General features: G+C 46.8%; 1 protein-coding gene across 5 annotated transcripts; it reads right to left on the bottom strand.

Annotated features, from left to right (window-relative positions):
• Positions 1–21: 21 nt before the first annotated feature.
• On the bottom strand, positions 22–27,628 carry LOC149273310 (low-density lipoprotein receptor-related protein 6-like). 5 transcript variants are annotated; one of them, XM_089506477.1, is made up of 23 exons: positions 27,574–27,628; positions 22,970–23,363; positions 18,330–18,527; positions 15,484–15,680; positions 14,949–15,080; positions 13,748–14,144; positions 13,058–13,229; positions 11,081–11,297; positions 10,650–10,939; positions 9,844–10,070; positions 7,999–8,183; positions 6,704–7,030; positions 6,361–6,560; positions 5,703–5,914; positions 5,419–5,609; positions 5,017–5,226; positions 4,746–4,871; positions 3,772–4,008; positions 3,425–3,535; positions 2,731–2,961; positions 1,937–2,073; positions 1,266–1,363; positions 22–313 (listed from the first exon to the last, which is right to left on the bottom strand). In XM_089506477.1, exons 1-23 carry the CDS (start codon positions 27,626–27,628, stop codon positions 22–24), a joined length of 4,836 nt encoding a protein of 1,611 aa, XP_089362603.1. The 5 variants fall into 5 exon arrangements, with proteins under 5 accessions (XP_089362603.1, XP_089362604.1, XP_089362605.1 ...); XM_089506478.1 differs by having other exon boundaries at positions 3,772–3,873; XM_089506479.1 differs by lacking the exon at positions 18,330–18,527.
• Positions 27,629–27,938: the final 310 nt, after the last annotated feature.

Genomic DNA, 27,938 nt, shown 5'->3' with positions numbered 1-27,938 from the left:
TTTCTATTTACAGAGGGGGTCTCAGGAAGAGTCTGTGCAGGGGGACGGAGGCGGCGGGTATAGATGGTGCGAATAGCTGCGTTCTGTGTAAGGAGAAGGTGGGCAGCTCTCGTAGTTCTCCTCGGCGGATAAATACTGGCTGCGCGGCGTCGGAGGGGGGGGCACAGGCTCAGAGTCGTAATTGAGATCGCTGGTGTAGCCTTTGGCGGTCGGCGAGGTGAGCCGGTGGCTGGGAGTGTAATCGCTGTCGCACACGTCAGTGCTGCACGGCGTGGTCGGCGGCGCAAAATGTCTGTAACTGTACGGTCTGTAGCTGTGGGGGGCAGAAAACACGTATTTAGCACTGTTTGTTAGCATAAAAGAATAAAACTTATGTTGGCGAGAGAGGGGAGACGGGCTAGACACATTTAAATACTTAATGGGATTTATCAAAGCACAGGAGGGAAGAGAATCATAATATAAAAATAGAGGGGTCGGAGACAGATAAGTGGAACTGCCTTCCAGGAGAAGTGGTAAAAGGGAGGGAATTTAAGCATGCATTTGGATCCTAAATCTAAGACGGAGGAAAAAGGGGCAGACTAGAAGGGCTTTAAGCGCTGCGTAAACTGCTGGTGCTATATGAATAAAGATAATAATAATAATAGATGGCCAAATGGGCCTGATCAGCGAGAACATGTGTACTAACTTGCTACAAAAGGCCCAAAGAACCGAGTTGCCCCATGAGTTAAAATCAATGCCCTGAGGGCTTCCAGGTGCCCTGAGCACTATATTATATACACACTCCTATACACTCCACAGAGATCCAGAAACTGAACTCCGCAGCATCTCGAGAAACCGGCTACTGAATCCAGGAAAGCTAAGGGTTAAATTTATTTGGGTTTTATCAGAAAACACAGGAAAACTTTTTGTAAAAAGTTTTTGTAAAAAAATAACTGCATTAAAACATTTTGAATGCCGGAGTCGTGACCCTGCGCAGCTGAGTGTTTCCGCATCGTTGCGAGTGAAGAGGCTGGAGGCGAACGTCAGCGCAGGCGACTCGGAACGGCAGCACAGCTGGATCGGCAGCCCAGCAGAGGGAGATAAGACCGGCCAAATGTGTTCAATCACACAGATAAAGCTACTGGGAGGTCTGGCAGTCAGAAGGCAGAGCTCCTGCCAAACCTCCCACAGCTGGACCACGAAACAGGCGTTCGGTTTAAAACACAAACCGAAAACGCAGAGAGGCTCAACGCAAATGAAAATAAAGCAGCGATATTTGGTGGTACCTGTAAGAGCGGTGAGTGGATGGACTATTCGAGGAGTAGCCAAACTCCATTGTGTAATGTGAGCGCACCGTCGCGGGAGAAGGAGGCGGATTTAAAATCTGAAACAGAAAAAATATGACTTTAATAGCACTAAAAACAGGTAGATTTAGGGCAGTATCAGGAAATTTATTGTAAAACACTTACCCGAGATCAAGCAGTACGATGGAGTCACCATAAATCCACAAAAGTCTGATCTCCCTAAGCCTAGCACTCGCAAAGATACTTCTATCTATACTCACTTTAAGGAGAACTACTATTTTTTTTATTTTTTTTAATAGTATCAGATTCTTAAAATAGTTCTAGTTTTTGCCCCCTAATATAATGTTTTCAGGCAACTGCATATCAGCCATATTAGTTCTCGCTGTTATCCGAGCCCCAATCTACTACAGACACCCCGACTCCTTTACTGCCTGTGGGAAATCGATAGAATGGCTCGGTCTTAATCACCCAGCCAGACACAAAGTCTACAGAAGAACGGACTTCATTAGCATTGCCATAAAGCATCAGCTCAGTGTGGTGTTTGAGCCGGGAAAGTCACCCAAAATATCACATGACTGACAAATGGTGGCCTCCAGATGAAGATTTAAAGCCGACCATATAGATAGAAGGCTGCCCCTTTGAGGCGTACTTACTGGGGGGAAGTAGGTTCCTTTCGTGCTGGACGAGCTGCTGGACGAAGCTCCGGTGACATGCGCCCGATCATACGGAGGGCCGCTGCTTCCACCCATAATACTAAGCGAACTGATGACGGATTTTCCACGCGACATTCCTAAGGAGAGCGCAGAACGATTCATGTATCAAAAAAGTCACTCAAAACAAGTGCTGAAAGCGGTCGCTTCAATCTATCCAATACTAGAGACACTTTAAGCCCATTACGCAGATAGAAGTGCAATAAATATATGTTTCCGCGCCCTGAACTATGCATTTATGAACCCGACACTCCGCAAGCTTAAACAGATTTTAAATATTCCGTTTGCAAAACGGGTCCTGATGACAGATTCTCACTAATGATATCCCAGGGCTTCTCTTGTGTTCTTTACCTCAATGTCCTGCGCTCCACCGTGTAACCCAACACTGGGTCCAACACAATGAACAGAGAAGACATTGATATTGAAATGAGGGAACGGATTCTCGTTACAGACTCAAAACAAAGCTTTTTTGGTGGAAAAAAAACCCCAGAGCCGGGACAAGTAGAAACAGGAATGAACGAGCATTCAGCCTAAATTTTGGTGGCGACCCAGTATTTAACAAACGCGAGGAAGGGATCAGCCAGGAGTTTCTTCGCTTCTAATCGGGGAGTCGTCGGGAAGCACAGGCCCTGGTTTTACGAGTGGATCAGATTAATTACAGTCAGCGCTCTGGGAAGCATTTTCCGGACTGATTTTATGGGCTAAAGTTAAAAGCAGAGCTCTTTTGAAATACTCACCTGGCAAAGACCCTGTGAGAGAGCCAGGATGGGGGACACACGCAAGCTGAACCGAGGCTGGTCCGTGGACCACGTAGTCATTGCCGATAGCCTCCCCATCACCCTTCATACGAGGGCACAACACACGCTGACACATGAAGTACACCCCTCCGACCACGAAGACGGTGAGGACGACGCCAATGATGGACCCTATTGTGTTGGTTGCAGGTGGGGGCGGTTCCTCTGTGGGGTCTACAGGAGAAAAATAAAATGATATAAAAGTTATTACATACAAAAGCAAAAACAGGTCAGTCTTAAAACAACGTCGACGCTTAAAAGGATTGTTAACGAGGCCCTGCGCTATAAAATACCTGCCCTAATAAAACGGCGGTTGGAGTCGGTACAAGAAGCAGGGAAGGGCGAATATTTAAAGCCATCATTCAACAGCCGAAGCCTCCCACTTGTTACGCGACAGATGGGAGACACAACGGAAACGCTTGGTTTAAAAAAAAAAACTGACGCGTTCTCATATTCTTACCGTAAAAATTAAGGTTTTTGCCATTGATACATTTTATAGGCATTTGCATTCTTTTACTTTTACTATTTTGTACGTACAAAACAACTTATTTCCCCCCAAACCTTCTTAAAACTTTTTACTGCATTGATTGCCAATACGAGGAAATATCCGATCAAACATCATGTCAGCCACACTTACGGCAATGCAGCTCATCTGAGCCGTCGCTGCAGTCCCGGATGTGATCGCAGCGCTGATGCTTCATGACGCACTGGCCGCTGCTGCAGTGGAAATGGTCCAGGGGGCAGATATCTGCAGTATGGGGGGGGGGGGGGGGAAATAACGTAAGTATCAGAGCCGTCTCTCACACCGGACGGAAGATTTTATGTCACCTTACATTAATTAGATCAATTGTGTTCAACTCTAGGCTCAAAAATAGTTTATTTTTATTTATAACATTAAAAAAAAAAAAAAAAAAAAAAAAAGACACCAATCACGTGGGGGGTCCCTTTAACACCCTGCACCTCCATGCCGGTTTGGACTCATACCGTTACAGTCCTTCTCGTCTGATTTGTCTTGGCAGTTGTCGTCGCCATTACATCGCAGGGATAAGTCAATGCACTGGCCGCTGGCACACTGGTATTGGCTATCTGAGCACACGGGGCAATTCTGTTCATCGCTGTGGTCCACGCACTCGTTGAAGCCGTCGCAGCGCCACACGGCCGGTATGCAGTCTACCTCGCCGGTGAAACAGGTGAACTGCTGCGGGGAGCAGGTCGGAGGCTCTACGCAAGAAGAACGGCATGGGTTAAATAAATCACAGTCTGGAAGAACAGAGAGGAATGCGGTACCGTAAAAAGGTCCGGTTTATGTTTTAGATGAACAGAAGCGCGGCGATGCAGCGCAGTAACAGAGATCCACATTGTGAAGTCTGAAATACCCTGCCGCACGGGACATGCTGCTTTTAATTTGAGTCCTGACCTCTAGTAACCTACAAGGAGAGGAGGAGCGGCAGGGCAAACAGCCGGGCAATTAGAAGACATGCCCAGAGGCAGATCGAGGGCGGGGGAGAAGCAGAGGAGAGATGCGCATGTTAAGAGTGCAGCATTGTTATAGTGAAGTTAAACATTCTGGGACGATCACCTGTTCGGGCCACAGAGGAGCGGTGGTGGGGTTGGTGGAAAATCTACAAGACTGCATTATACATCGAGAAGCCACCCAGGTCAATATTGCCTATCATCCAGATTCATATTATATTATAAAATTATATATATATAATATATATATATATATATATATATATATATATATATACATACATAAATATTTATATACGAGTTACCATATACAAAGCAAGGGCATGGGGGTATGGGATAATTGGCAGCGGGGTTTATGGATAAAGAGATATACACATTTCCAGCGGAAGCTTCACCGTGACAATCCTCAAAGTACCTACTAATCTGGCGTGGGCTTTAGTCAAACGTGGGTAATATTAACCCCGTGTATAAGGCAAGCTACCTACCGCCGCAGGCCAGCTCGTCTTGGAGAAGCACCAAATGTACGGGACAGGAACAGCGAGTTGTACCGTCGCCTTTCACGATACAGATGTGGGAGCAGCCGCCGTTATCTTGAGAGCACGGGTGTTCCTCTGAAAAGGAAGGATCGGTAAATCAGTAAGCGAATAACTGCGTCGCCGGCCTGAAGAAACTGTAAAAATCAGCACTCGTCCTCAGGGACATTGGCCACAAAAATCCCCCCCACCACAAACATTCTAATTTTGGTTGTTCACTCACGGTACTCCTCCATGCTCAGCTCGGTCACGGCGTGGATATCCGTCAGGAGCGGGATACGGGCTTGGATCTTCGTCCGTCCGTCCTGTCCGGTCTTATCGACGCGCTCGATCATCTGCTGCTGTCTATCGATCCAATACAGGTGATTGCCGAAGACGGTGAGCCCGACGGGCTGAAGCACATTTGAATCCTCCAAGACAATTCGGTTGGCACCTGAGGAGGGGGGGCAATTATATGGCAATGTAATAATACAACAGGCCGTCAAAACAAATTTTACAGGAGATCCTATTAATTTTTGGAGACTACTGGAAGCTAGTGACGCAGGCGGCTCACTGGATGATGGTCATTAGCCATGTCTGGCTAAATGTCTATGGCACACCATCACTGCTGCTTAAAGCTCCTTACCAGACAGGTCGCTGCTCTCAATCCTGCGCAGGTCAGAATCAGCCCAAAAAAGCTTTCCCAACTTGTTATCCAGAGCCAGGGCCACCGGCTTGCTCAACCCAGAGTAAAACAGCACCTCGCGTTCTGTGCCGTCGAGGGCAGCCCTCTCTATTTTAGCCGAGCGCTCCTGCACGTTAGTAAAGTACATGTACCTGGGGACAGAAAAGTTGTGGATGTGAGGACTTTATATCTTTCCCCATAAAGCTTTGTTGGATTTGGCAACATGCGCAGACATCCCAACATACCCTCTTTCAGGGTTCACAACAATCGCTCTCGGGCGATCTTGCTCGCCTTTCAGGACCACGCCAACAGCCCTTCCATCCATGCGCGTCACATTGATGACATTGGTGGCTTCGCAGGTCCAGTAGATGAGACGGCTGTAGACGTCGATGCTCATGTCGTACGGCTGCATGTCCATGTTCTGATTTGGTATCGTGCTGGCGACTACGGTCATGCTCTGGAAAGAAATTTGGGTGCCTTTTGAGCGTTATGCTAATATAGGAGCCACATTACTATTGGATTATCGAAAGAGATTAGGTTTAAAACACACAGCCAGGACCCAAGTCAGCCGTGACTGATGGCTCCTGGGCCGTGCAGAGGCCTCCGCTTTTTGTGCACCTCTAACACCAACTGAAAATCCCATTACAGACCGTGTCATTAATAAGAAAGTATACAAGTATTTCATAAAAAAACCTCAAATGGTTTAAAGCTCTGTGGTTGCTGTTAATAAGCAATCACCAACTTAATAAGGCTGATATAACTGGGGAGGAACAATCATGCACCTCCTGAGAACGGGAACTTAAGGTGTATATCCGGCGTCATTCAGACACTGGATTTCTATGCACTCGTACGATATGGGAGACCAGTCTATCCCATCCGCGGCGCACTAATCTCCACGCTCACCTGGCTGCCGTCCTCCATGGCCCGTCGTATGTTCTGCCGGGAGTCTATCCAATACAGGTGCTTCTCTAAAGGGTCGTAGTCGATCGCACGGACGCTGCGCAAGTTGTGAATGGGCAGGATGATGTCTGGGCTCTGCTGCTCGTCGATCACCATGCGGTTTATGGCATTTTTCTGGCTGAAGAGCAGGAAGGCACTAGGAGCTGAAACGACATATGGGGGTAACAAATAAATTAATACAGAGCGCGATCCCTGATCTAATTTACACCGTGGCCGGAGCGGCTAGAAACGTTAGCTGGGCATTGTTCCTATACGATTCGTAATTTCCTTGATATAGCGTGCTTACCGCTGCAAGTCTTGTTGTCTGTGTTCAACGAGTAATGGACGGGACATGCGCAGGTATAGCTGCCGATGGGTGTTGCCAGGCAGAGGTGAGAACACTGCCCGTTGCTGGTGGCACACTCGTTCCACCCAGCCTGGCGGGATGAGTGGAAGACAAGGATGTCCATGACGTAATCGAGGTGACCCTGGATGATGGTGCGGTTCTGGCCGCTGGTTTTGTTGGCGCGCTCGATGCTCCGACGACTCCAGTCCGTCCAGTATATGTAATCCTGGTACTGGGTTAAACCAAAAGGGTGGGGGAGATCGTCGGCTATGACATCACGTTCCTGCCCTGGAAAAAATACAGAAATAACCGGCTTTAATCTTTCAGCATTCCTTCTAAAAAAAAAATTAAAACTGACAAGTCACAATATTTTAGGGGTTTGTGTCCCTTTTAATAACTAAATTCCCTTAAAGGGAAGGTAGCACTTTTATCCTATTAATTTATCCTATTAATTCGATAATTTATATCATTTCCTAATATACTGGAATGTACATACTTTGTAACATATTTCTGCATTCGAATTCATAAAGGGGGGTTAGGGGTGCGCCGTTCCTTTAAATAACAAAACGTGCAAAACCACAAGGCAGAGGGGAATTAGACAGGTTCAGGAAGAGACTGATAGACGGGGACGCTTTTGAACAAAGCGGATCAGTTACTTAAAACATGATGTTAAACATTTCCCCCTGCAGATAAATCCTTTTTAATGCAAATTGACTGGCTGCAGCAAGCGGAGTTTGGCACCTGTCCATGCGCAGGCTGAGTACAGTGCAAGCGTTCCAGGGCCTGGGGAGCAGGCTGCATAAAGACCAGCACAGCTGGGAGGCGAATCACTTTACCTGCAGCGACTGCGCTCGATTCTTGCCCTCCCCAGAGAGCGGTTTTTAACTTTCTCAATTTAAAAGCCATTGTAACGTAGCACAGGCCTCGCTACTATCGAGTGCTCAAAAAGTACATACAAGTCACAGTGAATTTTTTGAGAGTAGGATCACAACACGTCGCGAAAGATCCATTTAACCCCTTGGTGCCTGTGGGTTTGCTGTATCCTTCTGCCCACGATGTTGGCTGTCAGTGTGCATTAAAGACAATTTTTCATGAAGGGGTTAAAATGCTAGGATTTGTACCAGGGCCCAACCAGGTTAGCACCGATTCAATATCCCCCCTCCCCCTTCGCTACAAACACAACGACAGAGGCCCGGAGAAGTAGAACAGGATAACCGGACAGAGAACATAGAAACAGCATGGCAGCCGGCACTCACCCAGCATATTAGATGATTCTATGAGGTTGGTGTCAAGGTCTGTCCAATACAGACGCCGCTCCGCGTAATCTATAGTCAGCCCATTGGCGCGTCCTACGTTGGGCACGAGGGTGAGCCGCTCGCTTCCATCCATAGCTGCTCTTTCAATCTTGGGCTTCCCACCCCATTCAGTCCAGTACATAAACCTTCACGGGAAATACACACATACAATTATCAAGTGGACAGAATTATCACACGACAGAGCTCTGTAAAAACACACAAAAAAAATCTCCATTTTCATTTTGCAATATTTCACATGGACATCCATCAATCCGTCCCTGAGGAAGGAGAGGAAAGAGAAGAGGAGAGGCAGAGAGGAAAGAGAAGAGGAGAGGCAGCGAGAAAAGAGAAGAGGAGAGGCAGCGAGAAAAGAGAAGAGGAGAGGCAGAGAGAAAAGAGAAGAGGAGAGAAAAGAGAAGAGGAGAGAAAAGAGAAGAGGCGAGGCAGAGAGAAAAGAGAAGAGAGAGAGAGAGAGAGAGAGAGAGAAAAGAGAAGAGGAGAGAAAAGAGAAGAGGATAGAAAGACCTCCTGCAATCTTAGCCATCTCAAGCTAATGAAAAACTAGGTTGTTTTTTTTTTATGTATAAAGTACATAATTTGCTGGGCATGAGAAGTTACTGTTTTCTTCTTTTCCTCCCCATTTGCAGCCGTGACCTGGCCTAGTTTAACAATAACAGCGATGAGCGAAAGGAATGGAAGCAGACTGATCCAGGTCTGTCTGCCTAAATTACCAGATAATATTTCACATTGGCGTTCCCGCTGGATATAATTATTGATATCAGACCAGAAGGCTGAGCGGATAATGTGCCTTTGTTATGATGAACAGAAACGGCATACAAAAGGTCTTCCGAGCCCTGGCACGAAATACAGGAGATCAGAGCAGGAGAAAATTGTCATTTTTATGGAATTTTCCGCTTTTCTCTCAGTGCAGAAAACAGCGGCTCGTTTTAACCCTCCTTCCCCACGACCGAAAAAGATCGACAGATTGCCGGATTATTTTAAAACGCTGGACACAGAACTAAAGATATTAAAAGGAAGATATTGGGAGGATAGGGGAAGCTTGAAATAGCCTTTCAGCAGAAGCGGTAAGGGTTTAATATGTCAAGGAACCGCGAACGTAAGACAAGGCCAGGTACCAAGTTAGCTTGGGGGGGTCCAAGGAGTGACTCGGGGGCTCAGATGACCCTTAACTGTTTCTATCACACATCGGTGGATGCTCAACCCAGTCTTATGGTATAGCAATGGACGGAAGGAACCTCTATCATCCACCGCAGAGTCTGGGATTTTATGTCTGGCTCGTGCGATGCCCGTACTGACGGATAACGCGTCGTCCACATGAATGTAAATAAACCAAGCCTGCCCGCAGGGATCGGCAAATCTCTCATGCAGAACCAAAGAGGATTACCTCCCGACAGAGCCAAGAGGCTCTTTGGCACGGCAGCGCCGGCCGCAGATAAACCGAAGCCGGTCAGACTTTGCGCGCAGCTCTATGGATCTGACAGCCGTTGAAGAGTTACGTGCGGATACCTGCAGCCGTCCAGATGTGGGATTAAAATTCCCGAGATCTGCGATCATCTTAACGAGATGTCAGCTCATCAGCCAAAGGTTGCAAAGACCCCCGTCCTTTAACTCAGCGTAATGGGAAATTTTAACAAATATTTACATTCTCGTAAATTTATCGGAATAATTTTCTGCCGGATTGGTTCGTTTAATCACGGTGCAACTAAACAAGCAATATTTTTGGAAGAAATAAATATCCACGTCTTGATGGCTTGACAGATATCATGTCATGTTTTACTGACTCACCCCTCCGCTGGGTCTAACGCAAGCGCCCGAGGGCTGTCTAGATCTTTCCACACGAGGATTTGCCGATGCTGCCCGTCGAGCTTTGACACCTCGATGCGGTTGGTTCCCGTATCTGCCCAGTAGAGGTTTTTCCCGAGCCAGTCCACCGCCATGCCCTCGGGGTAGTCCAAGCCAAACTGGACCACGTGTTCCAGGGAGCTGCCGTTCATGAACGCCCGACTGATTGTCTGCGTATTAAAGAAATAAAAATCGTATTAGCAATAGGAGTGGAGAGTGGGGGGTGGGGAAGAAAAAGATAGATCGCTGCCTGGGGCGACAAATTCCTATGGATGTGAGAGCTGGCATGTAAATATTACATCACCTCTAAAGCTCAACACCTGCACCCAAGCAGAATGCAAGCGAGAAACAGACTTCCCCGGCTTGGACCGGCTGTTTGATGCACACCATAGCGGTATCAAAATATCAGTCCAGTTACATTGTAACCGACCACAGAGGTCGACCATCAATTCACAAGGATAGAGGAGATCAAAGCTCATAATCGGTTCTATTTCGTATAAATTATATTGGAAGTGAAAAGCACCCGGGTTGGGTCGTCTGTCTGCCGGTTCTAGTTACGTCAGACCTTTTTAACGTATGGGCTGTAGGAAGCGCTGCGGAAATCGTTGGCGCTACATCAAAATAATCTGCAGTCATTCTAAGCAAAATTATAGTCAAGGGTGTTTTATTGTAACGTGCCATGTAACATACATGTGCCATGTAACATACATGTGCTTGGCTCGTACAGGCTACCCTTAGAAGTCACTCACCTTCAGGCTGATGTCTGTCCAGTAGATCCGGTTATCCGTCACATCAAAGTCCAGGGCGGACGCTTCCTTCACCCCGGTCAGAGGGATGGCTACGTTGTTATTGTTGGTCTCCAGAGAGATGCGACGGATATCCGCCCGGCGTGAAAACAGAAGGAAGGCCTCGGGGACAATGCAGGTTTTCATGTCGTTAATCAGCTCCAGTCCAATCGGGCAAGCGCAGCGAGGTCCTTGAGGCCGATACAGACACAGGTGGCTGCAGCCGCCATTGTTGTCCGCGCATGCGTTGGTTCCTAGAAGAACAAAAATGCAGGAGGACACAAAGCTAGACGTCAAACCAAAAACTAGTAATAACGATTTCACTAAAAAGCTAAAGATAAGACTACAAAGTGCTTTCCCCCATGGAAGCACGGGGGCCCGTAAAACGCGCTCACCTGGTATCTTATGTATGTTGGTGGCTTTAAGTCCCATTAGGTCGGGAAGCTGATCTATAATGACCTCCCGTTCCCCGGTGCGCTTATGGACTCTCTCAATGCTGCGCCTCTGCCAATCGGTCCAGTAAACGTAGTCCCCGAGCAGAGTGAAACCAAAGATATGGGGCAGCTTGTCCTCAACCAGAACCCGTCGGTTCTTGCCATCAGTTGACATCACCTAGAAATAAAATAAAATGGTTGGGTTTTAGCTTTTTAACTCGCCAACAGTAGCTGTGTTACAGCTTTGAATGTCGAGTTTAAAGGGACGCACAAACACAGACCAATGTTTTCCCCAATTGGGAATCCAATCTTCTCTCCTCTACTTATGCATACGCTAGATCAGTAGTTCTCTCCGTTACCCCCTCCGCAGGCCGCTAAAACCCAGGCGGCGTGCCACGCAGGGTCCGTGCGATCCTCGGGGGAGCTCAAAGGAAACTTTAAGAGGCTGAATTGCTCCAGAAACAAAGAACAAGTCTTGCTTTGCCAGGGAGAAGCCTTCAACCAATTTTCCTTCTTTAAAACCATTTGCACTAGCCACTGACTGAGGAATATCTATTTTATCTACCAGCGGCTATGTAGAAAAAAAGAAGTAGGGCACAAAAAGATTAGAGCCAAACAATATATGATAAAGAACACGGCAACGATACTAGAGTATCTAGAGACCCCATTCTTCGCCCCCGTGTCTGCCTGAAAGCAGATCTCGGGACTGATGTAAGAAACCTCTTGTGGTTTGCACTCTTGAAACCGCTTCATGGTGTGGAGTTTCACATTCTGGGTCAAATCTAAACACTGGGAAACCACAGAGAGGGATAAAACCTACAAGAAAAAAAAACACGTGCGGCTCAAACCACATCCACCGAGGCTGCCAGTCGGCGAGCTGGAAGAGGAAGAGCGAAACCACGCAGAGCCGCACCGCAGGGCTCCCGATGGGTAGAGCAGAATTAAAAGGCCCCCCCATCAAAGAAGCAGCTGGCGTTTTGGGGCACACGGAAGGGTTTTAAAGAGTCTTGGATCATACTTTCCACCTCTGTGGTCTGGTGGCTGTTGCCACGAATTCTCTGAAGAGGCCACGCAGCTCTCATACGCATTAAGTTGTATATGATGGCGGAGGCATCTCTTTAATACATTACAGACGCAATTAATTACAAGAGCAAATACAATATTCAACGTTCAACAAACCTGAAATCCCCGTCACAAGTGCAGAGAAGGGGGTAAATTAAATCCTCTAGAAAATGTACGATCGTACGGATACATTAATGCCTGGATCTTTGGGGCAAAACCCAGGAGTGTCATTCTGCGTGTTATTTATATTAAATCTGTATATCCCCTCGAGTCTGGATTCTCCCCGAAAGGACTAAGGCAAACAGTAAAGATAGAAAACACCTCGACACGATGAGAGGCAGCCATTTAAAAACTGCAGAGAGATTAATGTCACCTCTGTAGAGACAGTCTGCTTTTGCCTGCTGCAGGCTGCCAGATAAAACGGGGAACAAAAAGAGTCCTTCTGAAACCCCCCGCCGGGCTCCATTAACCAAAACTGTCAGCTTATCGGCGTCTGGGGAGCTGCCGGCGAACCCACAAAGCAAAGCGGTATATGCTTAGAAGGAAAAATAGATACGTGCTCGCGTGTGGCAGCCGGATGCAAATCCTCTCCTTGGCCGCACACAGCAAGCGCCTGAAAAACGGATAAAACTTTAAGATACGTAACATAAGGAATGGCGCATGTGGTACAGATCCAATAAAAGATCATTGCAGACGTAAATACACAAAACATGCGGAAAGGATGTGAGGGGCAAGTGGCCAGAGGTAATATACACCATCTGATGAAGCTGTAGCCTCAAAACAGGCTTCTTTCTGCTTCAAGCTTTGAAACAGATGGAGAGCTGGGGGTCAGTTTAAAACCGCTAAAAACACGCGTGTGGATAACCCATCACTCACCTCTATCTTGTCTGTTTTGGCATCACCCCAGTAGATCTTCCCTTCTGCGTAATCCAGGGCCAAGCCGTTGGGCCAACCCAGCGAGGTGTTAACCAGAACCACCCGGTCCGTACCGTCCATCGCTGCCCGTTCGATTTTAGGGATCTCCCCCCAGTCAGTCCAGTACATTAAGCTGTCGAAGCAGAAACAGGTTAGAGCCCATTTAAAAGCCATGTGAAAGACACGGTTTATCGAACTGGTGATTCCTGAACCAGGATATCTTGTACCATCTGTCAAACTGGGTCTTAACTCCCACGTTACGTACCGCATGCACCTCTAATATAGAATTACTTACTGATCTAGCTTACCGAGATCTCCATTGGAACAAAAGATGGGGTCTTATGTGACTCGTTGGCCACCATACTGACCAGGGCGATCAGTAACATCAGACCCAGAAGACGAGATTAGAACCCCATTGGAATGTAAGCTTGCGCAACAACGGGCAAGCACAGGACAGCAAGAAATGGTTGAATTTATCTTCACCGATGAGACCTATAGTATCCTAAAATCCTAGCTTTTATTAAGAGGGGAGCCAAGGGGAATCTTCTGACCCTCTGCTGAATTATGACTAAAAGCCATAGAAGACCCCACCAAGCATCTGAGACCAATGTGGTATCTACTGCTGCTCTGGGACAATATATAAATACCCACCCGTTCATAGGGTCCAGCACAATGGCTCTCGGCTCATCGAGGTCTTCAGATATAAGAATCTTGCGCATGGTCCCGTTTAACCTCGTAACTTCGATCCGGTCAGTTCCGGTGTCTGTCCAGTACAAGTTACGGGCCACCCAATCCACAGCGATGCCATCCGGATGGGCAACTTGAGACGCAACTATAAACTGACTGGAAGAGCCATCGATCAGAGTGCGGCGTATGGCTCGGACTTCATCGTCCGTCCAGTAAACATAGCCGTCGACTGGGTCGTAGTCTATGGCGATAGCATGGCGGATATCCTCCAGAGGTAAAACAATATCCGTGAAATCTGGCGTGTCCAGCGATATTCGCCTGAGGTCCGTCCGGCGAGCGAGTAGCAGCAACTCTGTGGCACCTTAAAGAAAACAGCAAGGAATTAGAGAAGCCATGGTGTAAAATATTTATTAAAATTATATATTTCTGCAGACATATATATATATATATATATATATATATATATATATTTATAGCTTGAGCATGAACAGTTTTTGTCGCTGCGGTACTTTTTCATATCGCTCCCAATAGCCGAGTTATTTAAATCTTCCCAGGGGCACTCCAAGAATCTGTTCTGTGAAACACACTAATAAAGTGCGTTTCTATTCCATAGCAGTCTATATGCACCATTAACACCAACCCCCATCCCTTGCATAAACACAGGGGCCGGTCAGCTGGATTCCCTGATGTTGATTTAAAGGAAGGCCCTACATTCCAGCGGCAGACAAAGGGCTGAGATCGGATGGGGAAGCGTGGCCTCCGTAATCCAAGAGTTAAAGAAGCTGCAGCGTAACAGGATAGGTTTCTCCAGGAATCGAGCTGTGTTTATGCCTCGCTGACTAAGCGCTGAGGCATCCGCAGTTGCGTGAGACAACCCAGACAGCCGTCAGTCACGCACACCTGTACGGCGATGGTTATCTGCCGAGCTGGAGACGGATCCAGGCCCCAAACCCTCTAATTACAGAGGGTCCTGGTCCTTTAACCGAAACATTTCAAAGAGCAAACCATGTGGCATCACTTGGGGACAGGGCTTTACAGAGGGGGGGGAAAGAGGGGGACTCACAAAGCCAATTTGGGACACTTGGGAGGTATGCAACACTTTAGAGTTTGCCTTGTGTCTGAAATAAGCCACAGTAGATATATCGAATGAATTGAGGCTACTTACTTTGCATGCAGGTCTTCCCGTCCTCCAGGAGCCGCACCCCGGTGGGACACGCACATTGATAAAAGGGTTCCACGGGGGACATCAAACACAGGTGGGAACAGCCACTGTTATGGGCGGCACACGGATTGGTGGCTATAAGACAAAAAAAAAAGGTTTTTTGGTCAGTTTGGGGCTTTACAAGTTAACGTTAACAAGCAAAAGAGTGTGAAGTTGAAACAAACTTAACAGTATAAAAAATAAAATAAAAATAAAAGGGGGGGGACTTGCGATAAGGAAAGAAAATGAAAATGTGCAGCGATACCGGTCAGGGCTCCATGTAGACTAAGAATTGGTTTCTGGCAGCTAACCGGTTCTGTACGGAGCTTTATTTATACAGAACTGGTTTTCTTTCTATGCGCTAAGCAGCATCACGTGGCTAGTCTGCTTAAATGTGTAATTATATATTTATGTGTATATAGAGAATATATATCTATCTATATATATATCCCTATCCCTATCTCTATCCCATCGATATAGATATTTAGGCTATACTGACCATTCTGTTGTCTTTGCTGGCTGAAGACGTGTATGTCCATAGGTGAAAAGATGTTGGTGTCCACCTCTCGCCGATCCTCTCCTGTGTATTTGTTGCAGGCCAAGATAGAATGCTTCGTCCAGTCTGTCCAATAGATGGTGTCTCCGAACAGCGTCAACGCAAACGGGTGCGGAAGGGAACCCTTTACAACAGTTTTCCTGAGGGGGGGGGGGGGGCAAGACCAACGTAAACAATCACTGGGGTCTCGCTCAAAATAACGTGTGTTTTAGACGCCGTCCCCGGCTTATTCGTGTAAATAAACCGATACGGCGAGGTTGATGGACATCGCAGGTGAACGGGGTATCCTGGAGAAGACCCCCCAGTAACCTCACCTGAATTACCCCGATGTTACTCTCTCACCAGAAGACAGGGCATGAAATATTTTGGTGGAGTGAAAACATTTACAGGATTTCCCTAAAGATGTTTAAGCTAAAGAGCTACAACCCCCCATAAGGGGTTTTTGAAAGACCCCTGAGGGTCACCGAACGGCACTCGTGGGATGACACGGGACCCAAAAGCGGAGGGAACAGTCTACTCCGAAGAAAAATAAATAAATATATATATATATATATATAGCCGTCCTATTTGATGGAGTCACAAGGACGTCTTTATGTAATCAGCCTGTAAAAGCAGAAAACAAAGGGGACTTTATGGCGGAATCGTGAAAAGCGCTCCTGCTGTCCATTAGCGTTTCCTGCCCGGAGCTGGCGAGATTATCGCGAGTGAGATCAGACGCGGCGAGCAATGAGAAGCAGACCCGGAGAGCTAATGTAAACAGGGCCGGCCGCCGCGGCGATCCCGTCGGGAGAAAGCGCCGGAGCAGCTGGAACCGTTTGGAGCTGGCAATTAAGACAAATTTGGGTTCAGCAACCCCTGAGAGAATTAAATCTAGCGAGAAAAAAAAAAGGGGGGGGGGGGCGCTGGAGGAATCCACCGTAACCCCTTATTTGCCTTACAGCTCATGGGGTTAGGAGAGGTTAACAAGTTAAGGGCTCTTGGACTTCCACATTTTATTTAAATTAATTAATTTGCTGGCCCCCCGTGCAAAACACATTTCGATTTTATTTATATAGCTCCAAAACGTACATTGAAGGGGTCGAGCTAAACTAGAAGCGACAGACTAAGCAACCGAGGGTCCGGGAGCAAGAGTTTACACGATGCAGTAAAAACAAAAGCATAATTACTACACAAACTATTTAACCTCTTAGTTACGGGGGGGGGGGGTTAACGACAGCTACTAATAAGGACAGGTTCTAACGCGCAGACACAAAAGGGGGCTTCCTATCGCTTGTACGATTATCGTTAATATAGATTGTAAGCAGGGCCTCCTCTGCTTATCGTTTCGTATCGTCTTAGACCCTTTTGGACAAAAAAATTAAAATAAATAAATATTTGGGTATTTTACTAAATTTAAATGCACCAGAGCCACAACAAAGCATTTATCGTACAATTCATTAGCTAAGGGATTATACCAAGACCCTGAGCTAAGGGGACACTTTATTTTTAGGCAGGGTTTGTGGTTTAAAACAAAAGACAAATTCCGGGCGGTCAGGAAAAATTAGTCTTTTTTGGTAACACATCAGTAAAATTATGGCACGATGTCAAGGTGGACGAAATGCCTCAATTACAGCAATAACGGTGAACCGCACACCCGACGCGTTTCGCCCGTATAGGGTTTGTTTCGGTTATTATATGGAAAGCGAGAAACGATGTAGAGCAGTCACACGGGGGACTAATAACTCCTCTGTCTTGATATCTTGTGGGGGGTTTTATTGGTTGGAGAGACCACTTTCACAAACGACGAGGCGCTCATTTAATAATAATTGAATGGCAGCCCTCAGAACAACAGAAAAGGAGACGTTTTACATTAATACTTTAAGGATAAGGCGTAGACGTTGGCGTTAAACTGTAACATGGCCGTTCTTACTCCCCAAACACGAGTAACGACGAGGCGGCAGACATTCGGATCCGGTTATCTCCCGGAATGCGACTCTCTGAGTTTATTTCTTACTTGGGGGGGCTTGTTTGCCCATTGAGAAAAAATGGGCAAACAAGCCCCCCCAAGTAAGAAATAAACTTGGAGAAAGCCGGCAGGGCTTCACGTTTGAAGAATCTGCCCCCCCCCCCAGAAACGAGAAACAGGGGGGTAATGGTGCGGCTGGTACAGGGAACCAAGCCAGGTCGGAGTGTCTGAAAGGGAATTAATGTAGCGATGGGAGCCATTGCTAGACCTCCCGCGTCCGATCCCCAAAGACGGCACCTCCGTCCAGGGAACGCTTGCTTGTTAACGCAGTAGGGTACCTACGGGTACCTGCCGGATCCACTAAGCAGCTGCCTAGGCCACCTACCAAAAGCAACGTCAATGGGACACCCAGCACAGCAACAACCACACAGCGGGCACTTGGAACGAGGCCATCAGCACGTGAAAGGATCTTTTTGTAACAATGTCATAACTTTTTAAGCTAAAGTAAAATGTATCATAAGATTTAAATACGGGGAAAAGTCTGCGGCAGTATCCCGACGGGTTTAATATACCGGACAGCCGGAGCCCGGCCTCTGCCGCCGGCCACAAACCGCGCAGGTATTTTTAACCTGTAGCTTTGATTATATAGGTGTACTAAGTATAGCCAACTGTAAAAAGCAGATGTGGGAAGCATGACCGTCTACATGTTAATACGGTGCAGCTGTCACACGGGCGCACTGTTCTAGTCATAAAAATATATACGTTTTTAAACGTTTCAAGATGCCGAGCATTATCCTCGGCAATCAAGAAGGAGCACAGATGAGTACACGTTATCTTCACTCACCTGTTGGATCCATCCAGGTTGCATTTGTGAATGAAGCTGAGTTTGGCATCCGCCCAGTAGAGTTTTTCCTCCTCGTAATCCAACGTAAGCCCATTTGGCCAGTAAATGTCCGTGTCTATAATAACGCTTCGAAGAGACCCGTCCATCCCGGCGCGTTCAATCTTTGGCATCTCCCCCCAGTCCGTCCAGTACATGTACCTGTAAGGATAGGCAAGACAGGCCGGGTTACCAAAAAGCACAAGCATTCTAAGCAGGGGTAAAGGCGAATATTTGGAAGAAGACCACCCTTTGAGGGATAATGTGGACAGAAAAGGTTTACAATCTGTTAGGGCAAATCACTTACAGTCAATTTGCTTTAGAGGTCAACACGGAGGAACAAGAGCACAAGGAGCCAAATCAAAGGCATTTTCCCATCGAATGTTCACAATACGAAACATTTTTAATTTTAGTTTTGACCTGGTCATACTGCCTTGTGGCAAATAGAATGGTTCCGTCTCAATTACCCAGTTGGACTCTGACTAAGAGTCTACGGAGGAACCGACTTCATTAGCATTGCCATAAAGCATCATTTTAGTGTGGTATTTGAGCCAGGAAAGTCACCCAAAATATTACTGTATACCGCGCCGGGTGGTGGGGGCTATTACTGTATACAGTGCAGGGGGGGCTATTACTGTATACAGTGCTATGTTTTTGGTCTAAGAAAGATATTTTTCCCACGTACGGCTGTACAGCTGCATAAATTGATGGGAATTTTAGTCACCAGACATAAAACCTCCGAAATAAAACACAAAGATCATCCCGTAGAGATTATAAACTGCCGAATAAGTCAGATGCCGGTAGTAAAAGTTTAGGAGCCGAGCTTACCCGGCTTCTGGGATTTGCCCTGCCCTTGCCTGCGGTAACATGCGGCAGCTTGCAAGAGACGGTGGCACCCGAAGAGGAGCGTGGGGACGTCTCTCGATGCGACACAACGGTGAGAGAGCATGGGGTTTCCATTACAAATCAACAGAGATAACCCTTTGGGTGCCGTAGTGGCGAGCGATACAAAAAGGTTAACATTATGCCGGCGGGCGCACAGAAAAGCAACGTTCAATCCTCGGGAGACGAGTCTGAACAGTCCTGCCGCCTCCAATTAGCAAATCATTATCAGGAATGTATTGTAGACCTCAGGATTTGTACGCGACCCGTCGGCCAAGAGCGGAGCTACAGCGGGGGCCCAGTTTCAACTTGTATTCTCCGCCGATCTTAACAAATTATCGGGGAATCCCCAAGAAAAGATAATCCGCAAACCCTTCAAAGATAAGGTTTATACACCTTAAACAAGCAATTCTATGTTTTGACATCCGCGTATGTTAATTGGTACGCGTTTGCTATTCGAGCCCAAACTACAAAACAAATCCCGACTCCTTACTGCCTGTGGGAAATAATAGAATGGCTCAGTCTTGATTGCCCACTCGGACTCCCTGACTAATGAAAGTCTATGGAGGTACGGACTTCATTAGCATTGCCATAAAGCATCAGCTGAGTGTGGTGTTCGAGTCGGTAAAGTCACCAAAAACATCACATGACCGACAACAACGGCAGCTCCAGGTCTGGGGATACAGGGGTTTTATCGAACAAAGTTGTATTTAACCCTTAAAGGAGCATTTCCAGGGACGGCTGTGTAAGGAAAGTTTCTCACGAATCGCACGGTAAGCTTTTATTCGGAGTTTTGTGAAATGAAAGCAGCAAAGAACGCGAACATCTGGGCTGCATGTTTTCTATTACTTAACCTTATCCAGTTGTTTTCGGAGCTTGTCAACGAAAACATGTAGTTTGTATGGTTTTAATAGTATTTACTGGCAAACTATCAATCATCTGCTCCTCGTCGGCACACAGAACTTCTAACGACTAAATGATCTTTCGCTCGAAATGAATTTTAAGGCAGTTAAGGTCCAGTTTCGCGACTTAACATCCCTAACACACATTTACGGTAACTCTGTATCGCGCCAGGGCCTGGAGTCGTAATCGCGAGAGTCTGGAAGTTGCGATCCTCGGTACGGGGTCTCCCGCCTAGGAGTACCGGGGGACCTGGCGGTCGGCGGATAACGTCCCTCCACACGGATGCTGCCTTTGAACGGCAGGGAAGTTGAACAAAGCAGCGTGTGTGTGATTATGTGACTGGCTGAGAGTGGCGACGTGGCAGTGTGTGTATGCATATAAGTATGTAGGTGGCTGAGAGTGATGTGGGGACTCGGCAGAGCGTGGCGTACGTCGGAGAGATGCGAGTACAGTATGGGGGTAAGGGAGCTCAGCGGGTTTTTTTTCTTTTTAAACCAACGTGGCAGAGTGTTTGCGGTATGAATGTGGGCTGAGAGTAGTCACTGTGTGGGTCGGCGCCGGTGGATCTGGGATTGTTCTTTGTGGCCAGCATCAGAGTCAGTTTCATATGAGTTTAATGAATTGCCCACCCCAGAATTAACACAAACACCATGTTTTCCCATAGTACCAGAGAGCGGTGCGCGGATCGTGTACCGGAAGCACAGGTAACGGGTACAGCGTGCGTTCTGGAGTCCTGGCGGCAGAAACATTTGCGCACCCCGCCCCCCCCCGAATCTCAAAGTGCTACAAATTGGCCGGGTGATGGACATGCCGGGAGCGTGAAAGGACGGACCCCGTTCACAATGGTGCGCAGAGCACCAGCTCGGGGTGAATGGCGGCTCGGCTTCCACACACGCTACATTTGCTACATTGTGTTTCGCAACTCGAGTTTAAAAGCATTCCAGTCGGGGACGGCTCCGGCGGTGGCACCCGGGGGCCTCACCGACCACGCTTGGGCCCTGTGCCTTTCATGACTGCCTCGAGGTGGGGGGGGGGGGGGGTTAGGAGCTCATAGCGGCCATCGCCTTATTCTTCCCCGTGTTACCCTGGCGACGGCCGGACGGTATGGAAGCACTCGGCTGGAAGCACTTTACTGAGAATATACGGCCACGTTCACCGACACGAATTCTGGATGCAAGACGAACGTTTCACATTTAACGACGAAACCAGACGACCGGCGGCTCGGAGTCAACAGAAAAGGAAGAAGAAAGGAACCATAACACGGTGCGAAGAAATCCTCATTAACGTCTCGGCATCTGATGGAGTTTGGCAGCATTAACCGCTTCATTGCCGGCCGCTGAGAGCGCATGGCCGTGCTTCAAAGAAAACATTTAGAGGGGGGGCCGCGTAAATAGAAAGCAGATCGCGCTGTGATGAGCTCCGTCCGCTGCCAAGCAATAAGTGCTTCATATGCCACAATAAAAAAAACTAAAGATCCTTTAAAGGAGCATCAGAAGCGAGTCCTAATATACTAAATGATATGTTCTTACCAGGGAACCGTCCCCGTCAGGCGTGCTTCCCTACGGCTCGCTCTGTGAATAAAGGTCGTTTACAAAAGTATTCCTCGCGGAAGCGGTGGCAGCTTGTGGCAGAACCAGCTTCCAGTCCCGTCGTTCTCACCCTTCTTCCCTCAGCCTTACAAAGGCTGCCTAAACCAAACAACCAGCAATTTAATAGGAAAGAGAGAGCTAACTTAATGGGGAGGAATAATCATTCGGATCCTGTGAACAGGAAGTTACGTTGACTGCTCCCATGACACTCCAGGGACAGACAGCTGCGAATTAACACAATCGATCAGAGACGACACCGTTTGTGTTCAGCATCTCCTTAAGCTCCGATATATTCGTGTCGGACGTTTAGGTAGAAAGGGTGGAGAAGACAAACAACCCGGAATAATTCTCCATCTATCTTCCCAGATGAAACAGAGAGTCATGCAGGCTTTCTAGAGCTTTAGCACAATAGCATCAAAAGAACAATTAATCACAATAAAGCGACGAGCTGACTGCTGAACGCTCGGGCAATTACAGCTCTGCCTTTGTGAAAATAATTCATGTTTCGGCATCGCGGCCGACCGGACGGACGGGGCTTCCTCCGTCTGACAGTTTGGTTAATGGGGGGGGGGGAAAGCCGACAAAGGCCGTGGGGACACGTCAAGCCGAACCCGACCCGCCGCACGAGTCTCCATACATAGAATCTGCCGGCAGATTGGCCCCCATCTAGTCTGCCCGTTTCTCCTGCTGTAAAGACTCAAACCTTAATCAGTCGTTGGTCTCGTCTTAGATTCAGGAGCCGTATGCCGATCCCATGCATGTTTAATACCCTCGCTGTATTAGCTTCTACCACCTCTGCTGGGAGACTATTAAAGTAAATATATAAGCAACAAAAAGGTTCATCTAAAAAGGAAGGCATTTATCACACGCTCCTAACAACATGGGCTAAAGGAGCCTAAACGTGACAACACACGTCGTAAGAACTCGTCCATTTAACTCACTTCCAAGACAAAAGCAAACTCCTAGCAGGCGGGTACCTGAAACGCACAAATACACAGCCCAAGGAGCAGCCTCAACAACACATCTATACCTCCCATCAGCAAAGCGTTTAGCGTCAATCACACATAACTCGCTGCTTTCAACAGAAACTATCTCCTTTTGACCTATTACTTCCTCCGGAATTCCACTTTGCACAAAATGAACGTTTATTACATTAACCAAACCGGCAGAATATATTCTATTTTCCAGTATACGTCCTGTGTGATATACCGAGATTTGCAAACGACTTACCCTCTGGCGGGATCCAGGGCGATCGCTCGAGGTTGGTCCAGCTCCTGCCAAAACAACACTTTCCGTAAAGAGCCGTCCAAGTTGGAGACCTCGATCCGATTGGTTTCTGAGTCTGTCCAGTACAGTTTCTCTCCCAGCCAATCACAAGCCAGTCCGTCTGGCGAAAGCAAACCCGCCACCACCACTTCCTGCGCATTCCCGCTCGAGTTAAAGTAGATCCTCTTGATGGATTCTTCGCTCACGTCGCTCCAATAGATCAATCCTCGGGAAAAGACGAAGTCCACGGCAGCCGCGTCCTCCTGCCCGCTGACCACCACCGTGGAATTCCCCTTCACCCCGGCGCCGTCCACTAAGCGCAGGTCCCGGCGGTTGGCGTAAAGCAGCAACGGAGACGCTAAGGGCATAAAAACAAACGTTCGAGTCAGTCTCAGGAGCAACAGCCGGTACGATAGGGGGGGGGGGGGGGTTGAGATACGGCAACTGCAATTTTATTTCATTTAACGGGAAGAATTTTCTAAGGCAACATCCCCCATAATAAAATAAATAAAAAGGACTGTTTTCTTTTCTGACCCAAAAGATTCACAACCTTATTACATATTTATTTTTATTGACATAGGTCACAAAAAAGTCAGTTTCTAATATACCATCAACATAACGTGGACGTAGCGCGGGTTTACACAAGAAAAACACTCAAATGCATGAAGCTGCCGGGGACACCCCACTTAGGCAACTGTAGCCTAAATATTTTTGGGGCATAAAATGTCATTTCGTTGTTCTGGGCAGACTTCGGTCCCCCTTTGCAAATTATTCATGGCAGACACCGTCCTCCCCCACAGGAACATCCTGTAACACTATACTTGTGAAAATAAACACAAGTCTCGAGCCGAGTGGGGGTTAGAGGCGAGCTGAGTGGGGGTTAGAGGCGGCTCGTCATGCGCCTGCACAATGAGGAAGAGATAAGGCTGAGTGATGGATCTGAGTGGTGGCGCCCCATGTGAGAACCAGAACCAGACCCTATCAATCAACCAAAGAAAAATTAACCATCAAAGCTTACGATCTACATATAGAATTAGTTAGCCGACGTGCCATACTTGCAGGTGAGCGAGAAGATCTGGAAAGGGTTAAATAGAGTTTAATAGGTCAAACCCAAGCAAACCTCTTTTACTTCTCTTTGAAAGGGTTGCTGCGGGGAAAGGGGGTTATTAATTAATAGAACAAGTGCTAGGGCCAAAACATAAACACGTCTCTATATAACAACATCTGCAAGGGGTTTGAAGCCGGGGCGGAGAGTCGGTTAACCATGCGCAGGACACCAGTACTATAAATACACATTACGCATTTTTTGGGATGTAAAACACATAGGCTGTGTGTGTGTGGGGGGGGTAGACATTTGCGTTGCTGCTGTAAACGGGAATTAAACGCTTCCAGGTGTAAAGGGATCGCGCACCAGGACCCGCCAGGGACCATATGGAACCCATAGCAGAAGATTCCCTTTAAAGATGTATAGAAATCCCCCCCCCCCCAAAAAAAAACTGGTACAAATTGCTACGTCCTAAAATGACCCCAACACAACCCGAATCAAGAGCATTCAGGAATTGTATCCATTCAAATAAAATGTAAATAAATAAATAAAAGCCAGACTAAATGCCCAGAACTAAGATCGGGAGCCTGTTTAGCACTCGGTTCAGGTTTTTCAGACCCTTTGAATGTAGGGACTGTAAGCAGCGCTGCAGAGACTGTTGGTGCTATATAAAAAAATAATAAAGGCATCAATAAAAGCTTTAAGCTGCAGATATTTTGGTCGCTCGGACTCCTGATGAAACGATGTCCATAACACGGCCCGTGGAAGTTTTAAGTATATTTTAGCCCTCTCTAAATAAATCGGGGGACGGGCAAACGCCTCGAGACAGGTAGCCACGACTCCTAAAATATTACACTTCTGCTACCAATTTAATGGAGTATTTCTTCCGGTCTGCCTTTCAAATTCTACATAGTATTTATCCTACCCTATTTTTCAAAAGGGTGTCGTCTTAGATTCGGGGAGCATCTATTAGCCTCTACCACTTCTTCTGGGAGGCTGTTCCATGTATCTGCCAGCCTTTCAGTAAAGAGAAGCGTCCTTACATTACATCTAGTCCTCTTACCCTCTGGTTTCAGATTATTACCACTTGTACTAACATTTCTCCTCCTTTGGTAACTGTATTCAGATTCCTCCTAGAGGGGGGAACAGAAATACTGATTTCAGCTGGATGCAATGTGGCTGGCAGCTGAGAGGGAGGGAAAGAAAAATGAAACATCGTCAACATTCCTTTGCTATCCAAAGCAACCAGCTTTACGGAAATACTTCATAATCCCGGTGCCCATCAAAATAAATAAGTTTCACTGATTGCTGGCCAAAGCGTGTTAATCAAAGTGGGATTTAATTTCCCTTTTGTACAACGACGCAAAAAAAAGTTTAAAAAAAAAAGTTTAAAAAAAAAAAAGGAAGAAGAAAGGAAGCGAATGAATGAGATCCAACTCTACAAAAGTAGAAACAGTTTCCTTTCTGGAACATTTAATCAGAATCACCAACGTCCCGACCTTTGTTGGGGGGGGGGGGGTATGGTAGAAGCTTTTACAATAAGGAGACATCTGAGAAGGGTTTTCATTCTCAGCATTGAGAAATCCTTTTGTCTGAACTTTGCATTACAAAGAGAAAAGGGAGAAAAACAAGAAAATTAGAAGAAAAAATATTTTTTTTAATTTGTTTTAATTTATTTATTTTTTTATATATTTTTTTTTTAGCTGTTAACAGAACATTTAGTAAAACTATCGCCCCTGTTTCCGGGACAAAAGGTGGATTTGTATACCATAAATTCCTAAGTTCTCTGTTGGACATGGAATGTAAATGCGTGTTTATATTACGTATGCGGTGTATACGTTTGCCAGTGAATGTTAAAAAGGTTTAAACCGATACAAAGAAGAAAGAAAAAACATGGAAAGAAAAAATTACAATATTACAAAACAAAATACTTTATATATACAATAAAGGAATAGAAATAATTAAAGTCTACACCACCCCCCCCCACACGCCGCAGCTTATTCTGGGTTATATTTACAAAGTAGCAGGAGGAATATGTTAAAGGAAAAGCTCACATACTGGGGTAAGTGGAAGATGGGGAGGGGGCAAAAGTAATTGAACGGTGTTTACTTGCAATCTATATGCATGTGAATGGACTGTGGAGGAGGGGGGAGTTCTAAACAATCAAGCGCACACAAAAGGGCAACTATTAAACAGTTAGCACAAGCCTATAAAAATGTCTTAACCAATTAGGAAACTTTTTGCACCAAAACCAAGGCGCGCAACGTGCAGCGAAGCCCCGTTCAACACTGCCGAACATTTAGCAAATGTACAAAAATAAAGTAATAACGCATTTCCTCGCACGCAAGCCTTTCCGGGGGTCTCAAACCATAGCTAAATAGCCTTGGCCAAAAGACCCCAAGGGATACGCCACTAATTCCTGCAGCAGTTTTTGGAATATTGCGCATATTTGCTGTCTCCTGACATATACATACATATATATATATATATATATATATATACACATACGGTATATACATATAACACACCCATCACAAGGAGTCTCGTGAAAAGAAATAGCAGAATTTGGTTTAAAATGCATGTTCTTTAACACAAATAACATTCTCAACGCATGTTATTGTTGATGGTCCCAATTTAAGGCATGTATAGGGCACAGCTAGTGAAGCGGACTGTGATTCGGGAAAAAAGGAAAGTAGACTTTTTACCAAAACTCCAGAATATCTTCACCAGTAAGAGCACTTAACCCTCTGATTGCCGCAGAACTGAGACACCAAATGTGAAAGTGGTATAGGGATATATATACACACACACACATATATATATATATACATATATATACACACACATACACATATATACATACACACACACACATATATATACACGTGTGTGTGTGTGTATATATATATGTGTGTGTATATATACACACACACACACATATATAAGCCATAAGCTAAAAGTCAGATCACAATTACCCCACCATGTTTGCAGGGTTTTTGTTTTTTTTGTTTGTTTTCTTTAACCAGGTGTCCCGTCTTCACATTTTATATTCAATTGATAAGCCCCCCTCACCCCTATAGTGCCTCTACTCACCCCAGTGGTGCTGCCTCCCCTCAGTGGCCTCTACTCACCCCAGTGGTGCTGCCTCCCCTCAGTGGCCTCTACTCACCCCTATAATGCTGCCTCCCCTCACCTGCATGGTGCTGCCTTCTCCTTGTCGGTACCCCCGTTGCCACCACAGCCAGTTGATTTCCCAGCCTACCCTAGACTGCAAGCTCCTGGGCCAATATCTCATCTAGTGTCGCTATTGTTTTCCCTCAAGACACAACTGGAATGAAGCATAGCCCAGCTCTCTTTGTACCACGCTGTGGTCTACGTGGTCGCGTTATGCATAAATAATCACAGGCTTGATCATATCCAAGCCAATAAGCCCCAAACTACCGTGGCCTTGAGGCCTTACCCAACCGGACCCCGAGTCGTTGCCCCCATGTCCCCATCCAGGGATGCCCCCGGAGCCTCTCACCCCTCAGTAGGCAGCATAGGCTGCAGCACAGCAGGCTCCTCAGCACGGCCCCCATGTCTGCGTGTCACCGGCGGGGCCCGGACATTCCGCTGTGTAGAGTGATAGGGAGTGCGGCCTCAGTGTTCCCCAATATCCTGGCCCCGGCTATCCAGCTCCGATCCCTCCATGCTGCGTGTGAACCCGCCGTCGCTTCACTCCTCCTCCAGCTGCTGCTGCTGCTCCGGCGGAGGGATGCCGTGACATTCTATGTATCCCTCCGCCTAGACGCTTACACAACATAAACTTTGAGGGGAAAAACACTCCAGTACCCACTTTCAGAAACAGCAATAACTAGAAATTATACAATTAGTGGCTTCTGTAAAGAA

The sequence above is a fragment of the Sceloporus occidentalis genome, unplaced genomic scaffold (genome assembly GCF_023333645.1).
Source record: "Sceloporus occidentalis isolate IW3139 unplaced genomic scaffold, rSceOcc1.0.p SCAF_386, whole genome shotgun sequence".
Lineage (NCBI taxonomy): Eukaryota > Metazoa > Chordata > Lepidosauria > Squamata > Phrynosomatidae > Sceloporus > Sceloporus occidentalis.
This window is presented reverse-complemented; position numbering and strand designations above follow the sequence as displayed.